Source organism: Blennius ocellaris, assembly GCF_963422515.1.
Source record: "Blennius ocellaris genome assembly, chromosome: 6".
Taxonomy (NCBI): Eukaryota; Metazoa; Chordata; class Actinopteri; order Blenniiformes; family Blenniidae; genus Blennius; species Blennius ocellaris.
In genome coordinates this window covers 4916161-4938660 of record NC_137655.1, presented here as the reverse complement: position 1 = coordinate 4938660, position 22500 = coordinate 4916161, and the positions used below count along the sequence as shown (strand labels likewise).

The 22500-nt window shown below is 42.6% G+C and overlaps 2 protein-coding genes across 2 annotated transcripts in view; one reads left to right on the top strand and one right to left on the bottom strand.

Moving 5' to 3' along the window:
* Positions 1 to 11194, bottom strand: part of vwa8 (von Willebrand factor A domain containing 8) — a 38590-nt gene extending 27396 nt beyond the window's left edge. The window contains exons 1-5 of the mRNA XM_080498667.1: positions 10965 to 11194; positions 9774 to 9851; positions 9553 to 9683; positions 8338 to 8448; positions 651 to 818 (exon numbers count right to left, since the gene is read on the bottom strand). Of these exons, the coding sequence (XP_080354793.1) occupies positions 651 to 818; positions 8338 to 8448; positions 9553 to 9683; positions 9774 to 9851; positions 10965 to 11103 (627 nt within the window). The 5' untranslated portion in view covers positions 11104 to 11194. The remainder of the gene's footprint in view (positions 1 to 650; positions 819 to 8337; positions 8449 to 9552; positions 9684 to 9773; positions 9852 to 10964) is intronic.
* Positions 11195 to 13948: 2754 nt separating this feature from the next.
* dgkh (diacylglycerol kinase, eta) overlaps positions 13949 to 22500 on the top strand; it is a gene marked incomplete at its 5' end in the record, with an annotated part of 63584 nt that continues 55032 nt past the window's right edge. Inside the window, one exon of the mRNA XM_080498390.1 lies at positions 13949 to 14254. Within this exon, the coding sequence (XP_080354516.1) occupies positions 13949 to 14254 (306 nt within the window). The remainder of the gene's footprint in view (positions 14255 to 22500) is intronic.

Genomic DNA, 22500 nt, shown 5'->3' with positions numbered 1-22500 from the left:
GTTGTTTTCTTCCTCTGAATAAAATGGGAGCGCAGTATGAGGAGTGTGAAGTTTTAGTTAGATGCACCTTCACAGAAAAACAGCGTCAACTTCTTATTGAGGGTGAGAAAGTCGAGTTTAACAACAAATACAGAGGAATGAAATCTGATTTGTGGGATTGAAAATGTCATTAAATGAAAAGTACATTTCTAGTAATGTGCATTTGGGCTGATTGATCATTTATCTCCTAATGTGAATGAAATGAATGAATGAACATTTAACCGACAATTAACTAAAATGGTTCAAAGCTGATGTCCATTCATCTATCAAATATTAGTGTATTTCTGGTTGTGGTGTTTAATTGTGGTGGAATTTCAAGCATCACTAGATACATTCAGGTTATTCTATATGTAAAACACATTTATTTTTCGATTATCTGTGTCTTTTTCTTAGTTTTCTTATCTATTTTTACTGCGGTGCACTTTGTGAAAAGCACTATACAAATAAAATGTACTTAATTACTTACAATATTAAAAAAAATTTCCGATGGCCAAATGTACATATTTGTGAATGTTCTGTAACTTGGCCCGTTTACGTGACGACATATTTTCAAGTGGAAAGAGAAAACTTCCGCTGCGTTTTGGGCGTTCCGGGGTGTTTACACTACGGACCTGCAGCAGTTTGTCGTATCGCTCGGCCGCCATGAGGAAGCGTCCGTCCTCCAGCTGCATCTCTCGGTTCTCCAGCAGGTTGTTGAGCACGGGCAGGACGTTTCTCTCCGCCTTCTCCAGCCCCTCCAGGACCAGGACTCGACCCTGAGTGGCCGCCCTCACGGCGCACTGGCGGCAAAAAGATTCAATGACAACATTAAAAAAATAAAATAAAATACTGTCAACTTCCTGCGGAATGTTTGACAGTGGAGCTGAAAGTTCACGGTCTGACGCGCCTGCCCCCCCCCCCCCCCCAACGCATCTGCAGAGAGTGAATTTATGACTTTGTTATGACAATCTGTTGCTTTCTGCTTCTCCACCTCTGCGTCTGGTTCTGCAGGTTTCTTGATGTTTCTGCGCTTTGCTCATGTGGAAAGACTTTTGGTTTTTTTATTCCTCTGTAAAAGTGCCTTGAAATTAGAGTTTTCTTGTTATGTTCAATTGAATTAAATTTCGTTTACGTCGCACCAGATACAGCAAAATAGACTGTGATGAAGAAGGGTGGAATTTGAAAGAAGTTGCAACTTTGACAAAGAATAAAACGTCGTTTTCAGCTCGGGCAGCATGAATCACCAATGCTTCATCCAGCGAGGTCAGTTTCAGGTAAACTGTGACCTCAGTCCAGAATATATGCAATAAAAAGTACTATGGGCAACATTTGAGTCAAATAGGCATCGTCAGTAATAAAAGCAGTGTGTGTGTGTGTGTGTTGCGTTATGAACTAAAGAAATCACTGACTGCCCTGCAAGCTTAATAAATATTTCAGACAAAATATTATATAATATATTGGAAGGAAATAGTCCAAACTATCAATCCTGAACAGTTGAACTATGAGTCACATTGTCCAGAATGACTTCTGACCCAGGCAGAAGTTTTCACAGAGCTTTTTCAACCGTCTATCAGCTTTAGTCCGGCTCTGCTTTAACGACAATAGAAGCTTTTTTTTTCCAGAGAGGATGTCCTCGTCTTATTGTGTTTGGACGAGTCGTCCCAAAGTTTCACCGTTGTTTTTTTGTCAAAAAGTCTATTTTTCTACGGCCAAATGTGGGACACAGCCTCCTAAATTGGTTTATACACTGTAGCGCGTGTGTGTGTGTGTGTGTGTGTGTGTGTGTGTGTGTGTGTGTGTGTGTGTGCGTGTGTGCGTCTGCACATTTCTGCAGGAATCAAAAAGCGTGCGTGACGTCAAGAGGCAGGAAACTTTAGCTGTCTGGGCGGACCGCAGAGCGAGCGGCCGTGTAATTAGGTTAACATGTAAATATGTGGCAGGTTGTGTGGGAAGCAGAGCCATAAAACTATAGTGGGGACCAGATGCTCTATATTTAACTCTTGGTCCATTTTCGGCACCGACGCTGTAATCAGATAATTGTTAGAAATGTAAGTGACGCAGGACGGCTCGCGGGACGGAGCGAAGCACAGACGGGCCTTGTGTTCTGTCTGACACTAAGCCGGGGGGGAAGTAAAAATACAAATGCCACCAAGATAGAGACTCGTTGGGCCAAAGCGTTTCGCCATCTATGCATTTTCGCAGGATTAATGGTCAAAACAGGAGTGCGCAGCTCAAGATGAAGAGGAGTCGTGTGGAAAAGTCAACCAGCAAACAGCAGAGATCCACACACATGACCCTGATTGTTTCCATACAACTGAAGAATTCGGTGATTTGGAACCGCCTTTAATAAAAAGGTTCCATCCTGTGAAGCAAATCTGATGTTTTAAGGTTTAAATCAAGAAGTTAAAAGCCACAGTTTTCCTTTAGGTTTATTTCCGTACTATCATCCACATCACATTAACTGAAAATGTGGTCTTTTAGCGAATTATTGCTATGACTTATGTCTTCCCACCTCGTGGTCTTTAATTGGTTGGATGGATGCTTTGTTAATTGAGAGGCTGGCAGGCTTCTTGGTTGCTTGCTTGCTTGGTTGGCTGGAAGTTGAATTCATGCCTCACTCCTATACGGCAGTTCTAGTTTTTTTTTTTTTTTATTCGGCCCCTCAGTAAAAATAACAGTCAAATAATTGATCCAAATCAGATCCGGAATTTTCAGCCATTCTAAATGTTTTATGTTACATTGATCTCCTCAGTAATTTGTTCTTGTGTTATGTATTCTCTAGAGCAGTGTTTGTCAACCACTGTGCCGCGGCACACTGGTGTTTCTGCGAGATCTAGTCAGGTGTGCCGTGGGAAATGATCCAATTTCACATTTTTTGCTAAAAAAACATTTGCTCTCACAGCCGACAGTGTGTTGCAGCGTAATCATGTATAAATACTCTTCACCACTAGAGGGCAGCACAGAACTTTGCCGGTGAAATGTAAAGTGACAGACGTCAGTGTGGTTAATCTCCACCTCCTGCTACCATCTTGTATCAAAGTACTGTGTCAGTGACAGTGATGGAGAAGTTTTTGAAAAGGAAGAATGTGAACCAGGATCTCAGCTCTTCATCCATCAGGTCCAGGTTTCACACTGAGGGAGTCAAACTAAAAAAAAAGAAATTGGGAAATACTTTTTTCTGCATTTATTTGATTCCTGTTGATAAAACTTTGATGAGGATGACTTTATATTGTTAATAGAGGCTACAGAGTTTCACATTTTAACATTTTCGGGTGGTGGTGTGCCTCCAGATTTTTCCAAACAAAAAAAGTGCGCCTTGGCTCAAAAAGGTTGAAAAACACTGATCTACAGTCTTTGCCTTGATTGGATGTTTAGTTTCAACAAGCTTCTATGACCTGCCTGACCTGCTTTTAGCAGGTACATTCCCAACAAGGTTGACGTTTGTTTACGTGTGAACGTTTCACTGTGGAGGACAATGAATTTCCACGTTTCCGGCGTTCAAACAACTTGCACGCCAGCCGCCATCATTAGAGTGTGAGTATGCGTGTGACCGGGTGAATGTGACTGGTCACGCACGGCATGTCGAGGCGGGAGAAAATAGACTGCATGACGAATGCCTATTAACCATTTAAAGCAACTACTTTTTTTGGGGGGGAATCGGATTATCCGAGCATGCGGCTGCAACATGTAAACCTAAATAATGCCTCTAAATGGATCCCGCTGACTTGAAATTCAGCACGAGTGGAGGTGGGAGTCTTTTTTTTTTTTTTTTTTTTTTGGTAGTGTAAGAGAGACTTATTCACAGTGTGGGGTTGAAGTAAGCTGCCTTACATAAGAGCCTGCTGGAGGGAGAGAGGTCAGTGGAAATGTCAAAAATATAGCATGCATGAGATGGCATCCATGTGACCACATATTTCATAGAAACTCGGGGGTAGAGGGGGTGGGGGGGGAGTGACGGTTAGATTTAGGGTGATGGGAGGGCAGGAACTAAAAGTGAAGTGGAAGGATGGGGGGGGAGGTGGGGGGGGGCAGCACGAGCACCGGGACTGACATATTACGCCTGAATGTAGGACTCCAAATCAGCACAGAGCCCTGAGGAATACTTGGATGTTCTAGTTAAACACGCAAACACACAAAGACACACACACGCACGCACACACACACACCTCCTATGGTACCAAACTGTTCTCAAACAGAAACGCTTCCGAGTTTGCGCCCACACATCTCCGATACTGAAACAAGTGTCGGAGGCTATGATGTGCACGGATTCCCAATAATTGCACCCACAGGCTCCAAGTCAGGCCACACACACACACACGCACGCACGCACGCACGCACGCACGCACGCACGCACGCACGGACACACACACACGCCTATCAGATGGGCGGCGTGGCAGAAGACCCAGAAACAATTAATCCTTTGCCACCTGGTAAGGCCGTCGATGGTACTGTAACTGTGCATGAGCCGTCGCCATGGAAACAAGAGGAAGCTGTTTTCGTTTTGAGGAGAAGGTGGGAGGCGGCTGAGCCTCGGGGAGTTGGAGGAGTTGGAGTTGGTCTCTTGCTGGCTGGGAAAAGCAAACATGTCTCGATAGAAGGGGGGGAGACTGGTGGACCAGTGGGACACTCTTCAATCATTCAGGGACGGTTCACACTCGGCACAGACGCTTGGTATCAAACAAACTCCGGTGTGGTTGTCCGTGTTGCTCATTTGGTCGTTCCCAAAGAAGAACTGGACGCCTGATTGAAGACGTGTTGACACTGGACACATGTGGTCTGGTTAAGACGAAGGTCTGGAGCGAAAGCTGCATCAGTGGAAGCGTCCATGTTGCTTTCTGCATCCAAACAAGCGTGGCTGGTGTGATGTAAAAAAAGTAGGTCCCTGTATGTTTGTAAACACCCGCTGGGGCAGTTCCAGTGCAGTGACGAAGGCTTTAAATTCAGCTCTATATCCTCACAACTCTTCGTCATTGATGCATTTATGGGAGAAGTTCTGAAAACAAATGCAATTTTTTTGTGCAATAGACCAGTGTTTTTCAACCTTTTTGAGCCAAGGCACACTTTTTTGTTTGGAAAAATCTGGAGGCACACCACCACTCGAAAATGTTAAAATGTGAAACTCTGTAGCCTCTATTAACAATATAAAGTCATCCTCATCAAAGTTTTATCAACAGGAATCAAATAAATACAGAAAAAAGTATTTCCCAATTTCTTTTTTTTTGTTTTTTACTCCCTCAGTGTGAAACCTGGACCTGATGGATGAAGAACTGAGATCCTGGTTCACATTCTTCCTTTTCAAAAACTTCTCCATCACTGTCACTGACACGGTACTTTGATACAAGATGGTAGCAGCCGCAGAAGGTGGTGATTAACCACACTGACATCTGTCAGTTTCGATTTCACCGGCAAAGTTCTGTGCTGCCATCTATTGGCGAAGACTATTTATACATGATTACTCTGCAACACACTGCTCTCACAGCTGACGACTGTGAGAGCAAATGTCTTTTTAGAAAAAAATGTGAAATTGGATCATTTCCCACGGCACACCTGACTAGATCTCACGGAAACACCAGTGTGCCGCGGCACCGTGGTTGAAAAACACTGCGATAGAGGTCGTTCTGCTGCAGGTTCGTCCCAACAAGCGTCCCTAAAATCCACAAAGTGGCAAAGTTTTTTTTTTGTGGTTTTTGTTGTTTAAATGACCCAGTCTGATGTTGGCCAGCGTGGGTGGGGAAGAGAACCGCACCGCAAGTGTGAATACTATCCAAGCCGAGTCCACGTCTGTGATCGCTCCGACTCGAGTCTTCTAATTTCCTGCCGTGTCTCCGCAGTCTCCGTCCAATAAAGTCTCCGTCCGCGACGAGCAAGCCATTGTGGCAAAAGTCAATATCGTGGCCGCTGTTTGCTCGGAAACACACTTATGAAGACTTTCCCCCTGGCGGGTTTATTGCCGCGTGCGACACCTGGAAACGGCTTTACCCAGAATGCAGTGTGTCAAGAGGACAGGGGTGGGGCGGGGGCGGTACATTTCCCAGCATGCTTTCTTGCTGGAATAAGACAAATAAATAAATAAATTATTCTCTTGATGAATAAACACAAAACTTTTTGAAAATATAATAAGAAATTGTCTCTAAAATGGGGAACATGCTGCTGGTATCTGTAGAAAAGCGGTGAACACTTAAATCAGGGGTGTCAAACATGAGGCCCGGGAGCCAGAACCGGCCCGCCAGAGGATCTAATCCGGCCCTGTGATTTTTTTTTTTTAAGTATAAATATGAAAACTGACAGAGGCTGATCTAAAAACAGTAGATCGGCAAAAAATGACATTGGAAACCGCCCTTGGTCAGAATTTGACCCCCGACATTAATGCATCTGTGGAGGTCACATGACGCAACGCCTTTCACAATAAAACAACGAGTCCAATTTATGTGAAGTGATACTTTAGACACGTAAACTCCAAAAAAAATTCCAGATGATGACAAATTGTTTTAATCCTGAATAAAAATACGATATCCAGATACAGGTGACTGGGGTTTTTTTGTGTGTTTTCTTTTGCAAATATAATAATATCTGATTTCCTTTCATGTGTATATTTCAGAATAGACTGGCAAATTCTTGCAAAAGCATCAAAAGAAGGAAAGACTTTGACATTTGTCCATATCTGCAGTTTAATATATGTTTGATTTGTTCGGCCCCCCCGAATGATTTTGACCCCCGAGACTTAAATCAATGACCTCGCAGCCTTTACGGACGCCGCCGTTGCATCCGCTGAGAAATAACCCATTCATAAAATCACCCCGACTTCAGTCGGCGCATTGGCGTGACGGTAACTGAACGCCTCTCCAGCTGCCGTCTAATTATAGGAAAGTCAACCTAATTAGGCGTGGATATTCCTCTTCCGGAAGTTTATGAGTGGAGTCTGAAGGATGCGCACGCTGGGAAAAAAGAAATCGCCAACAGAAGGTTTAACTTTGGGACGACGAGGGGCTGCGGTTTTGATGCATTCTCACTGCAGAGCCCGGGGGCGCGTGTTTACATAAGGTCTGAGTGATCAGAGGGGGCACGGCGGAGAACAGAGCCACTGTGTTGATGTGGCTTTCTGTGTTACTGTTACTCTGTGTGGTCGTGTGGAGCGAGGGAGTGAGGAGGAGGAGGAGGAGGAGGGGGAGGAGAAGAAGGGACATTCATCATGTTTTCAATCAGTTCTTCACATCCCACACACACACTTCACAGAACCTCATTGTTCTAATTTTACTGTAAATACAGCGTCGTAATGGAGCTTTGGAAAGGATGCGGAAATGTCCCGCACGGTGTGCAAAACCACCATGTGAAACCCGTAACTTTCTTTGTGACTGACAATGAAAACGTTGTTTTCTGAAGACAGAGCAGTGGATTCAGATCAAGGGGTGTGAAGCGTTTCAGTTGAGGGGGGTCACATACAGTCCGATTTCACCTTCACTGAGCCAAACTGGTGAAATAGCACCAGAATAAGCTTTAAATTGAAAGTTTAAAGATTTTTTTAATGTTGTGGGGAGTATACATGATGAACATATGCAAAATCTCAACATGATGCCTATTTTAAAATCATCTCTCTTAATTCTTAATTTAATTTTAAAAAAATGTAACTCAAATTTCTTGGGTTTTTTTCTAAAAATCAATGATTTCTTGGAAATTTTTTACAATTTGCATATTAGGTTTGGCGGGCCGGATCGCAGCCACTCACAGGCCAGCTGTGGCCACCACTGGATTCAGGGCCTTGCTTAAGGTGGTGGAAAAAAATACAGTGTCTTTCACTTTCCCTGCTCAAAAGCTCTCATCGGTCCATGGATTTGAACTCGGACATTCCCTTGAGTTGAGTGCTGCATTATCTGCTCTGAGATGTGCCGGAAATAAAGTAACTTTTAAATATTCCTTTTTTTGTTCCACCTCCAAAAAAACCCCAAATGCATTATGGAAATGTTGATATTTAATGCACATTTCCTTTTCTTTTTTTTTTACTTGTTAAAAAAACCCCAACTTTAATCCGATTCACCCTCACAGTGTGAGTTCCTGGCATTGTTTCATGAGTTCCAGTTCTGGTGTGAAAGAAATAAGTTTAAACTACAAGATGCAGTTGTTGTCTCATCTGACTTCACATCTTCAGACTGAATTGAGCCTTTTAGCAGGCAGGTTTTGCACCCCTGGTCGTTTGTGTGACACTACATATCGGGCCATCGCTGCCTCTCACTGAAATACTGAGGAGAAAAATCCTTGTTGTGAGTTCAAGAGATTTCCTCTTACATTTCTTTTCACGCTCAAAGTGTCAGAACTCTCGTTCACCTGGTCGATGTAGAAGGCCGTCCCCGATCGGATCTCCCTCCTCTGCTTCAGGTCGGTCTCCGTCGTGTCCCTGGACAGAGCAACGTACTCCACCTCTCTTTTGGTCAACTCCTGGAGAAAGAACAAGCAGGACACTCGACTTTAAAGTTCACCACATTGTCCACTTCACCCTCGTGGAACACGACTGTAAAAACACCCAGAATGCAACACCTACAGAAGTTTCAATGTATTTTGTACCAGAAAGTTGCATTCTATAATAATTGTTCAATTTGTGCAAGACATTTTTTTTTTTACTTTCTTTTTATTTATTTTTGAACAATTGTAAAATACAAGAACAAACATATCGAAGCAAACGCAAGAAAAAATTTAATAAAAATAAAAATATATAATTCAATTACATTACAGGGGAAAAGATTTCAAAACTCACAGGGTCACATGTGTTTTTGTCAACATGTCCCTTCTCACCCAGTTGAATTTACATTGTCGCTGTTCTTATATATTGCCCATTTCTCCTCAAACTGGGATCTTTGTAATCTCAGCATGTGAGTCAAATTTTCCATTAACTGGATCTGCTCAACAGTCTGGATCCATCGTTCCGTCGTTGGAGGATCAGCTTGGTACCACTTCCTTGTGATAGTTTTTTTTACAAGCCACTGTTAAAATATTCAACAGGTACTTATCTTTACAGTGTACAAACTCAACTGGAAAATTGCACAGGTACAGCATATTGACATCCAACGGTATCTTTATAACCCAAAATTTGCATTATTTCTGTGTTTATTATTTTCCAACAGTCACTTATTTTTGAACACTTCCAGAATATATGGCTATGATTAACATTTCCTGATCCACAGATTCTCCAACATGGAAGAGGCTGCTTTAAATATTTACTTTTAACCCTAGGGGTCATAAAAAAAGACGGATCAGGTTTTTCCGTGAGAACTCCCTCCATTTTTGAGAACAAGTGGTTGTTTGGTGTTGTTTGGTGGTTCCTCCACATATGGTGCCAGTCATTACTTGATATTGTGCAAGAAATTTTACAGTGATTTTCATACGCTCGCACCCATAATTAGATACCGATGCATAATATTAACATTCCCTATTTTTCATTTAATATTTGAACCAATTGAATGCAGTGCCAGAGATTCAGGCAGCATGTTGTAGTGAACTGTGTAAAGCAGCATTAAGATCCTGTGAGGTACTGTGAGCACTGACCAGGTACTGCATGGCTATGGAGCGTCTCAGTGGCCCGGGGGGCCCGATGAGAAACACGTCCTGGCCCAGAAGGTCCTTCTGCATGATCCATCGCAGGTGCTGAGCCACGGTCTGTGGCAGGCAGTCCGAAACTAGAGCAAGCGGGGACAGAGCGATCACTCCATGCAGACGTACCCATTTGTCTTACAGGCTCGACAACACGCAGGAAAGAAAGTGCTTACTGTGTTTCACGGGGACGAGCTCTGGGTTCTGAGGTGTTTTCAGTCTGTATGAGATATCGCCAATCGTCACTGTGTCACCTGCAAGACAATGAGGAGAACAAACGGGAGACGTCAGTTCCTTTCAAAAGCAAACTCCCAAAAAAAAAAAGAAGCTGGGACAACATTTAAAACACAGAAAAAAAAAAACAAAGTCAAGATGTATTTCTTTCTTTCAAAGCCTGTTTATTCCCACATTTTAAAGGATCATGCATTTGTGGGATGAGCAGCAGAAGTGAATGTTTAGACACTATAACAAATATTAAAAGATTTCATCCTTTCACAAAAAATACGACCTTATTTTGAATTTGACAGCAGCAAAAAGCTGAAAAAGAGAACATAAATTTAACATTTTAATTCAGGAACCCTGACTGAGAATACAAAGAGCATTTAGAAAGAGAGTTTGTCAGATGTGAAGATAGTGGGAACTGTTTGGATCATTTGTCAGCAATGCATGAATGATTGTCGTGAAATCAAACAAGATCTAATCTATCCACCTGTGCTCAAAACCCTTTTAAGATAAGATAAGATAAGATAGGCCTTTATTGATCTCGCAGTGGAGAAATGTACTCGTAACATTCAGCTCTTAAGAACACTCATGAGGAAAGGAAAGACAAGGAATGTGCAGACAGTTAGGTGAGAATAGAGGTAGCTTATATACAGTGACTATCAAATAGGACTAAAAATAAGACAAAAATCACAACTGTAATAAAGTATAAGTAGTTGGCTATAATCACTCAAAAAAATTGCTTACATTTTCGATGTCTTTGAAATTTTTGATTTTTAACAATTGTATTTGATATTCACATCTAAAATATTGACTTCGATCACTTTATCAGTTGAAAAAATTGTTTTTTTTGGTTTTCACCTTTAACCTAGTTAAACGTGCAAGACCACGTGTAATTAGTTACGGTTCACTTAGACTAGGAAAATTATTTCTATTTGAATTCACATGTTTAAAACAACATTTTCTGCTGTATTTCGTCATGAAGAAGCCACAATTTAGCATCTGTCTCAGTAAAGTGACAGCAGTCTGTCAGCAGTCATTTGAAGTCAGGTAAAAAGTCAGGTACAAACTCTTAAACTACAGTTTAAGTCTAATCTCTAGCTTCATGTTCCGATGCCGCAGTGGGATTGACGCAGACGACAGATTACCTGAGGAGGTGTTGAGGAATTTGACCTCGTGTGTTTTCCTCTTCCAGCCATTTCTCCCCACAACTGAACCCAGAAGAGCCCTCATCCTCCGGGCAGCCACGGCCGCGGCCGTGCCGCTGCACAGTATCTGGGAGTGCATGTTTCAGAGTGTTTCCATTCAGAAACACTTCGATAACTTACAAGCGCCGCGTTTTAATGACCTATTTCTGTCCCCCTTTCCATCATTTCATAACGCCGGTCACTTCATGTTGGCGCAGCCGGAGGAAAATAACAGCAGGACAAGACGGTCCGCTCCTAAAGTCCTCCGTGTGGACGTGCTGGCAAAGGTTCCGCGTTTCGATAATATCGTCCACTGAACCATACGGTCAGTTAAAGTTTACTTCTATAGATTTAAAAAAGTCGCCATGAGTGCAAAATATATATCTATCCAGATATCTATCTATCTATCTATCTATCTATCTATCTATCTATCTATCTATCTATCTATCTATCTATATATCTATCTATATATCTCTGTCCACTAAACAATTGACCAACTGACTGACTGAACGAAGGAACGAACAAACGTAAAGGTGGCAAATAAATAATAAATTATACAATAAGTGCACTGTATCCAACATTAACATTGCTTGTGGATGTAAACTCTGAAAGAAAAAAAAGCAAAATAACGGATTGACATTATATTGCTTATTTAGAATTTATCACGCGTCATCCAATACTTTGGATTTTAATTTCTGTGTCTTTTTGATTAAAAGTGACGTGGTAGCAATGATGCTCCAAAGTGGTGATATGATTAGCACTCTCAGCCTCACCACATAAAGCCATGATACAGTGTTGGACTTTTACGTGCAGTTTGCATGTTCTCATGCATGTGAGGATAATTGGTGACTCTAAATATCCCATATCTGTGAAAGTGAATATGTGTGAGCAAATTGTCTGTCTCTTTCTCTCTCTGTTTGGCCTGTGACGCACATGGTGACCAGTCCAGAGTGAAACCTGCCTTTGCCCAGTGAAGATCAACTCCAGTACTTCTGCCCTAAATTTCATAGCACGAGACACAAGAATCATTTTCAATTTTCAATTAAACTTTTATTGACGTAGCACTAAATACAACACAGTCATTTCGAGGAGCTTTTAACAGAGAGAACACCCAAAAAATCAAATCACGAATGATATATAGGTTTGCACTTCAATCTCACTAAAACCCTGGCGTCCAATTTGCCATAGATAGATAGATAGATAGATAGATAGATAGATAGATAGATAGATAGATAGATAGATAGATAGATAGATAGATAGCTAGATAGATAGATATTATACATACTATTATTAATATACAAAGTTAAAATCACTATAGCTACTACTACTACTACTAATGATAATAATAATGATAATAATAATAATAATAATAATAATAATAATAATAATAATAATAATAATAATAATAATAATAATAATAATATTGACTGTGGGGGTAAGAGTTACTCATTTAAGGGTATTTAACTCCAAACAGTCTCCACTGGGGCATTTAATCGATTACGTAATTGAACCGACACGGCCGTGCACGCGCACACGCCCGGCGCGTGTGATTCCTCCCTGCGGGTCTCCGTCGCCGGGGTTTGACATTTCTCACGTGGAGCGCCTCGCCGCACACCATCATCATCATCATAATCATCACAAAGCTCGGCCCCTCCGGAGCTCGAGCGCCGCGCGCAGGGACGCGCGCAGGAAGGCAGGAGGCAGGCGGTGGGAAGACGCGGAGAGAGCCCCCCCCCCCAACACCACCACCACCACCCCTTCTCCTCCACCTCCTCCTCCTCTTCCTCCTGTCCTGTCCGCTTCCTCACAGCGCCTGCGAGCTGCGCGAGGAGAAGCAGGTTGTGAATTCCTCCACCTTCCAATTTCCTCTCCCGGTTCGGTTTTCTTCTCTCCCCCGGAGCAGGACGCGGAGGTTCTGGGGACTATGGAGGATGTGTATCACTGCACCCGCAGCCCGGCGTGGGAGGAACTTGTGAGTAAAAAAAAAAAAATACAAATCTGAAGACTTTTTTTTTTACAAAGTGGTCCCAATGCAGCCTTGTTTAGGTTTCTCATCCCCAAAAGAAACTCGCGTTAGAAGAATCTGGTTAAGTTTCTCCAACTGATCCGACTTTACGCTCCGGTGCGTCTTTACGCGTTTCCTCGCGATTCTTTTTTTTTTTACGAGTTTTATTCTAAGACGTCTAAAAGCGTGTGATTCGCTTGAAATCGAGTCAAACACAAGTCCGCACACTGATAACTTCCAACAATTGTCACGCTCATTCTCGGATGAATGACTTCTTTTTCTTCTAATCCACATTTTGTCGCTTGGTCCCTGCCCATTTCCTTAAAAAAAAAAAAAGAAAAGAAAGAAAAATCCACCAACCGCCATAAATCATCTGCTGTGTGTCAATTCAATCCAGTCACAATGGATTAACTCTCATTCAAAAAGAAAGGGATGATATTAGTTATATTAATATGAGTTCACGCGTGTATTAAAGTTAACTAAACTTTTACTTATAAATAGATAATTGATTATTGTAACAGAGCGGGATCGGGATATGTAGTTTGAGTACTTGTGTGTGAGTAACTGTGGTTTGAGTTTGAGTAGTGGGATTTCTAATGGAGTTAATTGGAGTCATTATTTTTTTATTAATTATTATTTTTTTTTTTATGAGGACGTTTGTGTGAACACAGCCGCTAGGGTCTACCCTGCCACGGACGATCCCTCCGGTTCACCGGTCCGTCTCCCCCGGTGTGGAGCCATAATAGCCATCCGCCAGGCAGGGGGCTCTACTCCGGGAGGGTTTTTTCTTTTTTTTTTTTTCCCCCCCTTTTCTTTTTTTGCATGCGCCGCGGAGCCCTTCCCCGCCACGCCGCGACATGCTCCATCCCCCCGCGCGCGCTCCGCAGCCCACACACGCTCCGACGAACACCGCCGCCTTTATCCGGGAGACGCGCGCGAGATGACGGCGAGGAGAGACGCGTCGCAGCCGCTCGGCAGCGCCCGGCTCCACGAGAGGAAGGGAGCGGTGGCGGCGGCGGCGGCGGCTGCTAACCCCGACTGTTGGTTTCCCTCCTCCTCCTCCTCCTCCTCCTCCCGACAGGAGCCGGAGAAAGGACCGGCGTCCGCGGCGGGGATCCACGCGCATGTGGTGGGCGCCGCGGCCGGCTCCGGAGCCGCGGACGAGTCCTCCGACAGCGAGGCGGAGCAGGAAGGGCCACAGAAACTCATCCGGAAAGTGTCCACCTCGGGACAGATCAGGACCAAGGTAAGGCTCGGCCTCCTCCTCGTTGTTGTTGTTGTTGTTGTTGTTGTTGTTGTTGTTTTTGTGTTTGCCTCTTATGTGGCTTGTTGACTTCTTCCAACCGAGATGATCCGCGCGCACATTTGCGCAAACTGGCTCGTTTTAGAAACGTCTGACTCCCAACAACCTCCTGACATTCAACAGATCTCTGTGTGCTGTTCTTCAACTCTTCAAGTCCTGTTGCTCTCTTATGCAAGACGGACCAGAGACCCCCCCCCCCCCACACACACACACACACACACACATACACACAATATATATATATAACCTAAAATTGTTGGCGCTGACAATCTTCAAAATTGTTTGTTTATTTGGAATGCAAAAACAGACGAAAACATGCATGTATTGCAAAACATGGTCAATAGTAATAAAAAAAAAAAAGAGAATTATATAACAATTAATAATAGAGATTAAAATGAAAGGCAACAAAAGTGCTTATTAAAAGGATTGGGGGGGAAGTTATTCACTCTCATCCCTCCTCTATTAATCCAACTTTTAGTGTCAATATCTAGCCATGCATCAAGTCACAGGTGAGCCATTACCAGTAAAATGGTGCCTCAATAGGATAGAATAGAATAGAATTCAACTTAATTGTCATTGCACATGTCGTACAAGGCAACGACATGCAGTTTGCATCCATCCAGAAAATGCTTTTAACAAACATATAATATATTACAAGTGTACACGATAACTACAATTATATGCATATGGTTATAAATATATGTATGAATAGAAAAAGACACGAATTTAAAGGTTTTCCTTTGTTGTGGTGCAGAGTAAGTCAAGCCAAATGTATTTATAGAGCACCATTCAAACACAGGGAAATTCAGTGTTTTCCAAAGAAAGTATGTAGTCATGCCTCACATTTCCATCTATTCAGACGAGGTGGACTGAGTCTATTTTTACTTATTATCTGAACAACATGTATTAGAATGAGCCGTTCAACAAAGAGAAACTCGATATTCTCATGTTCGTCAAACATATTTCTGATATGTAAACTGAACAACTGCCTCCGTTGATTGCTTTTGAGTGTACGTGATGAAAATATCTATATTTTCCCACACAAAAACAAACAATCACTCCTGAAAACGACTCAAATCTCAACATAAAGTGCTATTATACAAAACCTGCTGCAAACTACATTGAAATGTCCCTTTAAAAAAAACCAACCTGTTGCTTTAAGGGTGTTTTTTTTCCCCAACTCCCCCTGACAGCATGGCTTTGAGGCGAGTTTCATCACTGATGTTGTTTTGTGTCTGCTACTCTTCAGTGATTTGTTGGAGAAAAAAAAAAGTATGTTTTCTTTGAAAGTTCTACAATTTGCTTGATTTATTTTTGTCCAGATTGGAGCTGGTTTCGCCCCGCAAGACCTTAACGTTAACCTAAACCAGGGGTGTCAAACATGCGGCATGGGATTTTTTTAAAAGTATAAATATGAAAACTGACAAGAGGCTGATCTAAAAACACTAGATTGGCAAAAATGACACTCAAAACCGCCCTTGGTCAGAATTTATTAATGCATCTGTGGGAGGTCACATAACGCAACACCTTTCACAATAAAGGTGTCCAATTTATGTGAAGTGATACTTTAGACACATAAACTCAAAACAATTTCTAGATGATGACAAATTGTTTTAATCCTGAATAAAAATACGATATCCAGATACAGGTGACTGAGGGTTTTGTTTGCAAAGATAATAATATCTGATTTCCTTTAATATGTATATTTCAGGATAGACTGGCAAATTCTTGCAGTTACAAAAGGATCAAAAGAAGGAAAGACTTTTGTCCATATCTGCAGTTTAACATGTTACATTTGACTTGTTCGGCCCCCCCAGAGGTCAGATTATGTGGATGTGGCCCCTCAACTAAAATCAGTTTGACGCCCCTGATCTAAACAGTCGTCCCTGTCACACCAAGTGCAGTCCCAGTCTTCCTTTTAAAACTCTCTTTTCATTTTACACTTTACAGTAAATGTCAGATATTTCAATCTACAATCACAGTTTTTTTGTGTGTGATAGATAACGGAGGTTCAACAATTAAAGATTTATAAGCATTTCAGTTTGGAGTTTGCATGTTGCGTGTGTGTGTGTGTGTGTGTGTGTGTGTGTGTGTGTGTGTGTGTGTGTGTGTGCCCTCCGATACACCGGTGACCTGTTGAGGGTGTAACCTGCCGTCACCCGCGGCCGGCTCCCAGCACAAAAGGCAGGAAGGAAGGAGGGATGGATGGAGTCAGTAAGAAGACGCTGCGCTGCTTCTTACCTCCTGACACCTTAGCTTTCTTGGCCCACTTAGCGTTTACGCCGGACCCGGGTTGCGTCCTCCACCACGCCAATGGAGCCACTTAATTATTGACGGCTCCACTCCACCCCACTTACATTATTCAGCGCAGGAGTATATTTAGAGGCCTCGGGCACGTCAGGCCTCACATTTCTAATGCAAAGGATCTCAGATCAATGGTGTGTAACCTTTTGAGGACGCGTGGCAATATGACAATCGGAGTTTATATGTTTTAATGGAGGGGTTGTCGGGTTTATTGATGGTTTTCTGCAAGAAAAAGGTGACTGCAAAAAAAAATCCCCCCAAAAATCTAACAAATAGGAAATATACAGTAAATATTATTGTTATATTCTTTTTTTTACCAGTTATATTCAACTGAGGCTTCGTTTATGCGACAAAGTTTTCAAGCAAAAATGCAAAACTTTCATTGCGTTTTTGCAACTTTTCACACAACAACCCTGTCTCCATGGAAACGGGGCAAAACGTAACTTTTTTCAAAACTCCGGCTTACGTTGAAACGGGGCAAAATGCAATTTTCGAAAAAAAACAACCACTCCGACACCGTCTCCATGGAAAAAAAAGAAGCATAACGCAACTTTTTGAAAATTGCTTCAACTCCGTTTCCATGGAAACGGCACAAAATGCAACTTTTCTGAAATGTTGCTACTGCAGAAAAAATACAAAAATATAAGGCAGGAAAAATGTTTTCAGTATACATTTAAAAAAAACAAAAAAGCAAATATATGTACAGATGAATGTAAATGCTGCACAATTGAAAATGTAAGTAATGGAGATATCAGTTTCCGTTGATCGTATTGATTGATAATCCCTCATGTTTTCCCACAATGGGGACATTTCCATGGTTGCACCAGCAAGCGGACAGTAATAACATGTATCTCATTCAACACGTCCGAATTAACATTATCAATGGACGTATTTAAAGAAATCGATCCAGAAATAGCACTGCTTCTTCGAAGAACAAATATTAAGGCACAAAACCAGTAAAATAATCCAAACGTTTGTTGCCTATCGTCATACTGGACATCACCACCTGGTATCGTTGCAACGCGTCGCCTCTGCTGGTCAAGCCTGCACTTTTAAAAACCGTATCAGGGTCCGGTGGATGAGTTGTGACATGAACATATACTGGAGGGATTGCTAATTGCAGCGGGTTGGCGTTCAGCCCGGAGAGGCCTAATCTGCTCTGTCAAACTCCATCCAGCGGGCTGCATGTCACTGCGGGATTACTTTATGCCGCTATCTTAGTGGTATAAAGCACTTCTACTGTAATTGTATCAGTGTGTCTAGCATGTTGACATTGCACTAACAGGTCTGTGACTTATGGTGCGGGTCAGTGGGTTTTCTTTCTCTCTCCCTCTCTCTCTCTCTCTCTCTCTCTCTCTCTCTCTCCGTGTGTGTGTGTGTGTGCGTGTGTGTGTGTGTGTGTGTGCTGAGGGTTCCTAATGGATCATGCAGGCACTGACTCACTGAGTGTTGTTCCACCGGGCTGTTTGTTCAGCTCCGCGCCATGTGTGTGTGTGTGTGCAAGGATCCATGCAGGTGTGTGTGTGTGTGTGTGTGTGTGTGTGTGTGTGGGCACATGTGCATGTGTGCACAGTGTCTCTGTCCGTCCCCCTCCACTATCTCTCCGCTTCTCTGGTTGCCACAGACGACCGCGTCTTTCGTCCCTCGCCGGTCAACTGCGTCCGTAACGCGCTTATTTCGGCTGCAGGGCGTCACGCATGCCACGGAGTTATGCATCCACTCTTTTCTCAATTGGTGTTGAAATGGAGGGAGGGGAAAAAAATCATGGAAGACGTGTAAGTAAACCACAATATTAAGTAAAAAAAACTACATTGATGCTTTTAAAATTCACTTTTCATTAAAGATGATCAAAACTAGAAAATTGTGCAGCTTAAAATATCTTATCAAAAAAGCAAATTTATAAAAAAAAATAGAAAAGAAAAGAAACTCCCACTGGTTTCTACTTCAGCTGTAGCTGTACAGGTAAACTAATTTATTGACGAAAACAGTGATTCTCCTTCATTAATTTAAAGTTAATGCAGTTTGCTATGTCGACTCTACATTCCATAAGACGGGTGTCAAACATAAGGCCTGTGGGCCAAAATGTCTCACAAGAGGCTCTAATCTGGCCAAAACACCAAACACATCAAAAAAAAGAAAACAATCTCAACATAAAGCCAATTTTAATGAAAATTTCTGCTGCAAAAAAAAAAAACATCTATTCCTGAAAATCAAAGTTTTCTTTGAAATTTTTACAATTTGCTTGTTGTTTATGCGGGTTTGGAGCCTTGTGGAGGTCGGTTTTGCTCCACAGGCCTTGTGTTTGACATTCCTGTTTAAAAAATATGTCCCATTTACTGGCTGTTCCAGTCCTTCATTGACGACACATTTCCAAACACCAGAACACAAAACCGAAAAAAGTGACAAACGGGTGCCAGGGTACCCTTATGCAAATGCCCTTCAGCTGTCAGCGTCGTTAATGAAAATAGACCCGTCTAAATATGTGGTGGGAGGCAGGACTCCATGTTTGATTGCCGCAAACATGTGAGGGTGACTCACGACGGTCTCGTTGCCTCCTCTCTCCTGTCATCTCCACTCTCGGCCCCCTCGCTTGTCTTTGCAGGGTGTGTGGTACGGTGCTTAGAAACTTGTGACTAATTCTGGAGCCGTGTGATTAAAAGCAGAGCCGATGGTGCGTCGGGCTCGGCTACAGGCTGCTGCTGCTGCTGGGACTGGAGATATCTCTGCACACAGCATATAGATGAAATTCGGGAAACTATGAAGAAAAAAAAAAAAAAAAGGAGAATTTGAGTTTCAAGTGAAAATGCATCGTTTTTGCATTTCAAAAGAGCTTCGTGTTTCCACGGCAACGTTTTGAAAACGGCATGGAAAGGGCAGAAATGCTGAAAACTGTGTAGTTAGCATGCCGGGCCACTAGTGGGCACTGTTGGTTGTTTTTTTTGTAATGAAACCACATGTACATGCAGGAGAGAGTAACAAGTTGTAAACATGAACAGTGGGAGGACACGGACATTCTAGCGGACAGACGACCAAGTTGGACCGTTATTACGGTGACTGTCAAAATAAAACCACCAGGAGAATATAGACTGGGAGTCATGGCACTGGCAGGAAATGTTCTTATTCTCCATCTACTGAACATGTGCAGAAGAACTATTGACTGCAGTCGTGGTGCGCAACATTTCATGTCCGTGGAAATGGAGTTTTCAAAAAGTTTCAGATCGGGAGCCGTTTTTTTTTAAAAACACTGGCTTCTTGCACCGTTGTTGAATAAAGGGACCCCAACAAAACTTTTTCATTTTCACTTAAGAAAGTTGTCGTGTAAACGGGGCCTTAAAGTTCCTCTACCAGAATCCACACGAATGAGATGAAATATTGAGGAGTCAGTTTTCGTTGTTGATGTCCAGTACCTTATTAAAACCTTTCTGAATGAAATTTGCCTTTTCACTCATACAAACAAACAAGTATTTCCCGCATTTAAATTTCTCCAAAAAAAATGGTCTTTCCTGAGACATCGTGTCACAAGATCCCATTTGTACACTGGACCTCGCGAGATCTCAGTTTGCACTGGAAAAAAACGATTTACAATCAGTTTCGCAACATTTCAGACTATTCTCAATGCTTGAAAACTCTTTTTTTTGATGAAGTCTGGCGTTTTGTTCAGGTTGAAACAGTCAGATGTTGATATTTTCGCAACGCCATTTTTGATTTCCTAGAAACGATTGCGTAAGGTTTTCCAAGATGGCGTCAGTCAGGAAACATTAACATGGCGACAAACTGTTTGTAAACCGATTAATGTGAAGACATTATGACCAAGGTAGCCAAGGCGGAGTTCGCAAGCAGCTGAGAACCTGAAGGGATCCTGTGAATCATCCCTTAGTTAAAATGTTTGGTACCAACAAAAAATGTAGACGACAGCACTTTGCAACAAGTGACCATATGTTATACTCACCTCAAGTGAAAAACAATCGCCGTTTGGCGATTTCACCTCTGATAAGACGAAAAACCCCCGTGAGAGTAATGAGTCGGTCCATGCAGAACGCCGCCTTCTTATCCGGCCTCCATCGATGCTGAAGGCCTTGTTCAGAGAAGCTCGTTGTCAGAGCAGTTATACCTCCATTACTCGGCTGTTTGCCTTGCCGAGTGAGGGCTCACGGTGTCACAACAACCGAGCCTTTAACCGATCAGCGCTGATTCTCTGGATTTCTACGCCTCCTTATCTTCCCCCTCACCTCCGCCACTCTGCTGTGAGTGTCCCAGCGTCCTGTCCTCCTCTCCCCCGGGTGTAATTGCAACTCTGCGTTCTCCTACAACTCCCACCACATGCTAATATTTCACCAAAGAGATGGGGAAATTACAATCCCGTCATTGGCAGAGGGGTAATTGCCCCGTCCCTGATGGGCTCCGTCGCTGCCGTACTTCACAAACGTGTAACTACGCATTCGTCAGGCGGCGGTCGGGGGAAGTGAGGAAATGCCGTTTCAGGCTGGCAATTCACGCACAGTCACCTCAGTAGATTCAGTTTCAGCTTTGACCGGGAACCTACCTCCAATCTGAGGCACAGAATTATGTACGGCTACTGTTCCTGCCGAGTGTTAGAGACCAGAGGCAAATCGTGGGACTAATCTCGATGTGATAACTGTGTCTTCTCCAACCAGTCGCTTCCTGGAGGCCGAACCAGACATGCAGCTTTCAACTGTGGAGTTAAGTTGTGGGTTACTTGTTAATGTGTATTTTTAGTCCGGGTGCTCTTTTTCAAAGGACGAGATTAAGTACGAACCTTCAGCTACTTGTCGATACCACGTGCCGATACTCCTGCTTATTAAACTCCGTACGCGAAAGATGTGTGAAGCCAATGTGTTGGTGGGAACCAACTGTCTTGTTTAGTGCAACTTTTTTTCAAAAGGGAAAAGCAGATTTTGTGCCTTCTTTTTCCCAACAGGAACTACAAAACAATCAAACAGATGATTTTTCCGATGAATATAGTAGCAAGAGAAAATATTGTACGATAGGTTTCCATCATCCCTCCGAAACAGAACAAACACTTTATTCCAATTGTAGCACGATGTCTGAGTGACATTAGATTTCCTGACAGACGACGGTCCCCGGATGAGAGAACTTTTCTGAACTTCTCCATGCAGACTGTACTAAAAGCATCCAAAGCACCCGAACACAACCTAACTGATTGCCCTAGATTTTTTGAGTATGATGAAGCTTGTGAGTTCACAGAACCTTAATAATTGGCTTCAGTTGGACTGGTAGAAACTCTCCTCTTCATCCTCTTCAGGCTCGTCTCAGTGACCGTTAACAAGTCAGAGACACAAAAATGTCAATTACTTTGTTTGTCACACGAATCCAACAAGAATTTCTCGATCGACGCCTGACGATATTTACTTAAAGTGTCAAGAGTTGAGCTTGCCTGCGGTGCAACACTTACCACGTGTTTACAAGATACTCCTTCGAAATTGCAAGATATTTGTCCGAGATGCATATAATACCTGCTCAAGATTCGCACAATACTTGCTGGAGGATTGCATGTATGATGAAATGCGTGTTCATTTGTGAATACTTCAACAAATATGTGCTGGAAACTTGGAATCGATTGAGAGCCCTAATTAGTGTAAGTAAGGCAGAAGTCAGAAGAAGGAAAATCAATGAAAAACGAAGAAAAACAACAAAGTAATCAGATGTTTTGAAAAAGTTGCATTTTCCTCCATTTTGATGGAGAGAAAGTCGGGAGCTGCTTTCAAAAAGTTGCATTTCCAGTGGCTCCGAGCACTCTTGTCTTATAAACCGAGCCCCAAAACGCTTTTCACTTAAAAACGTTTCTGTGTAATCGGGGCTTATTGGTCTTAAATTGTTATGAGATAAAGCAATCAATCCTTTTC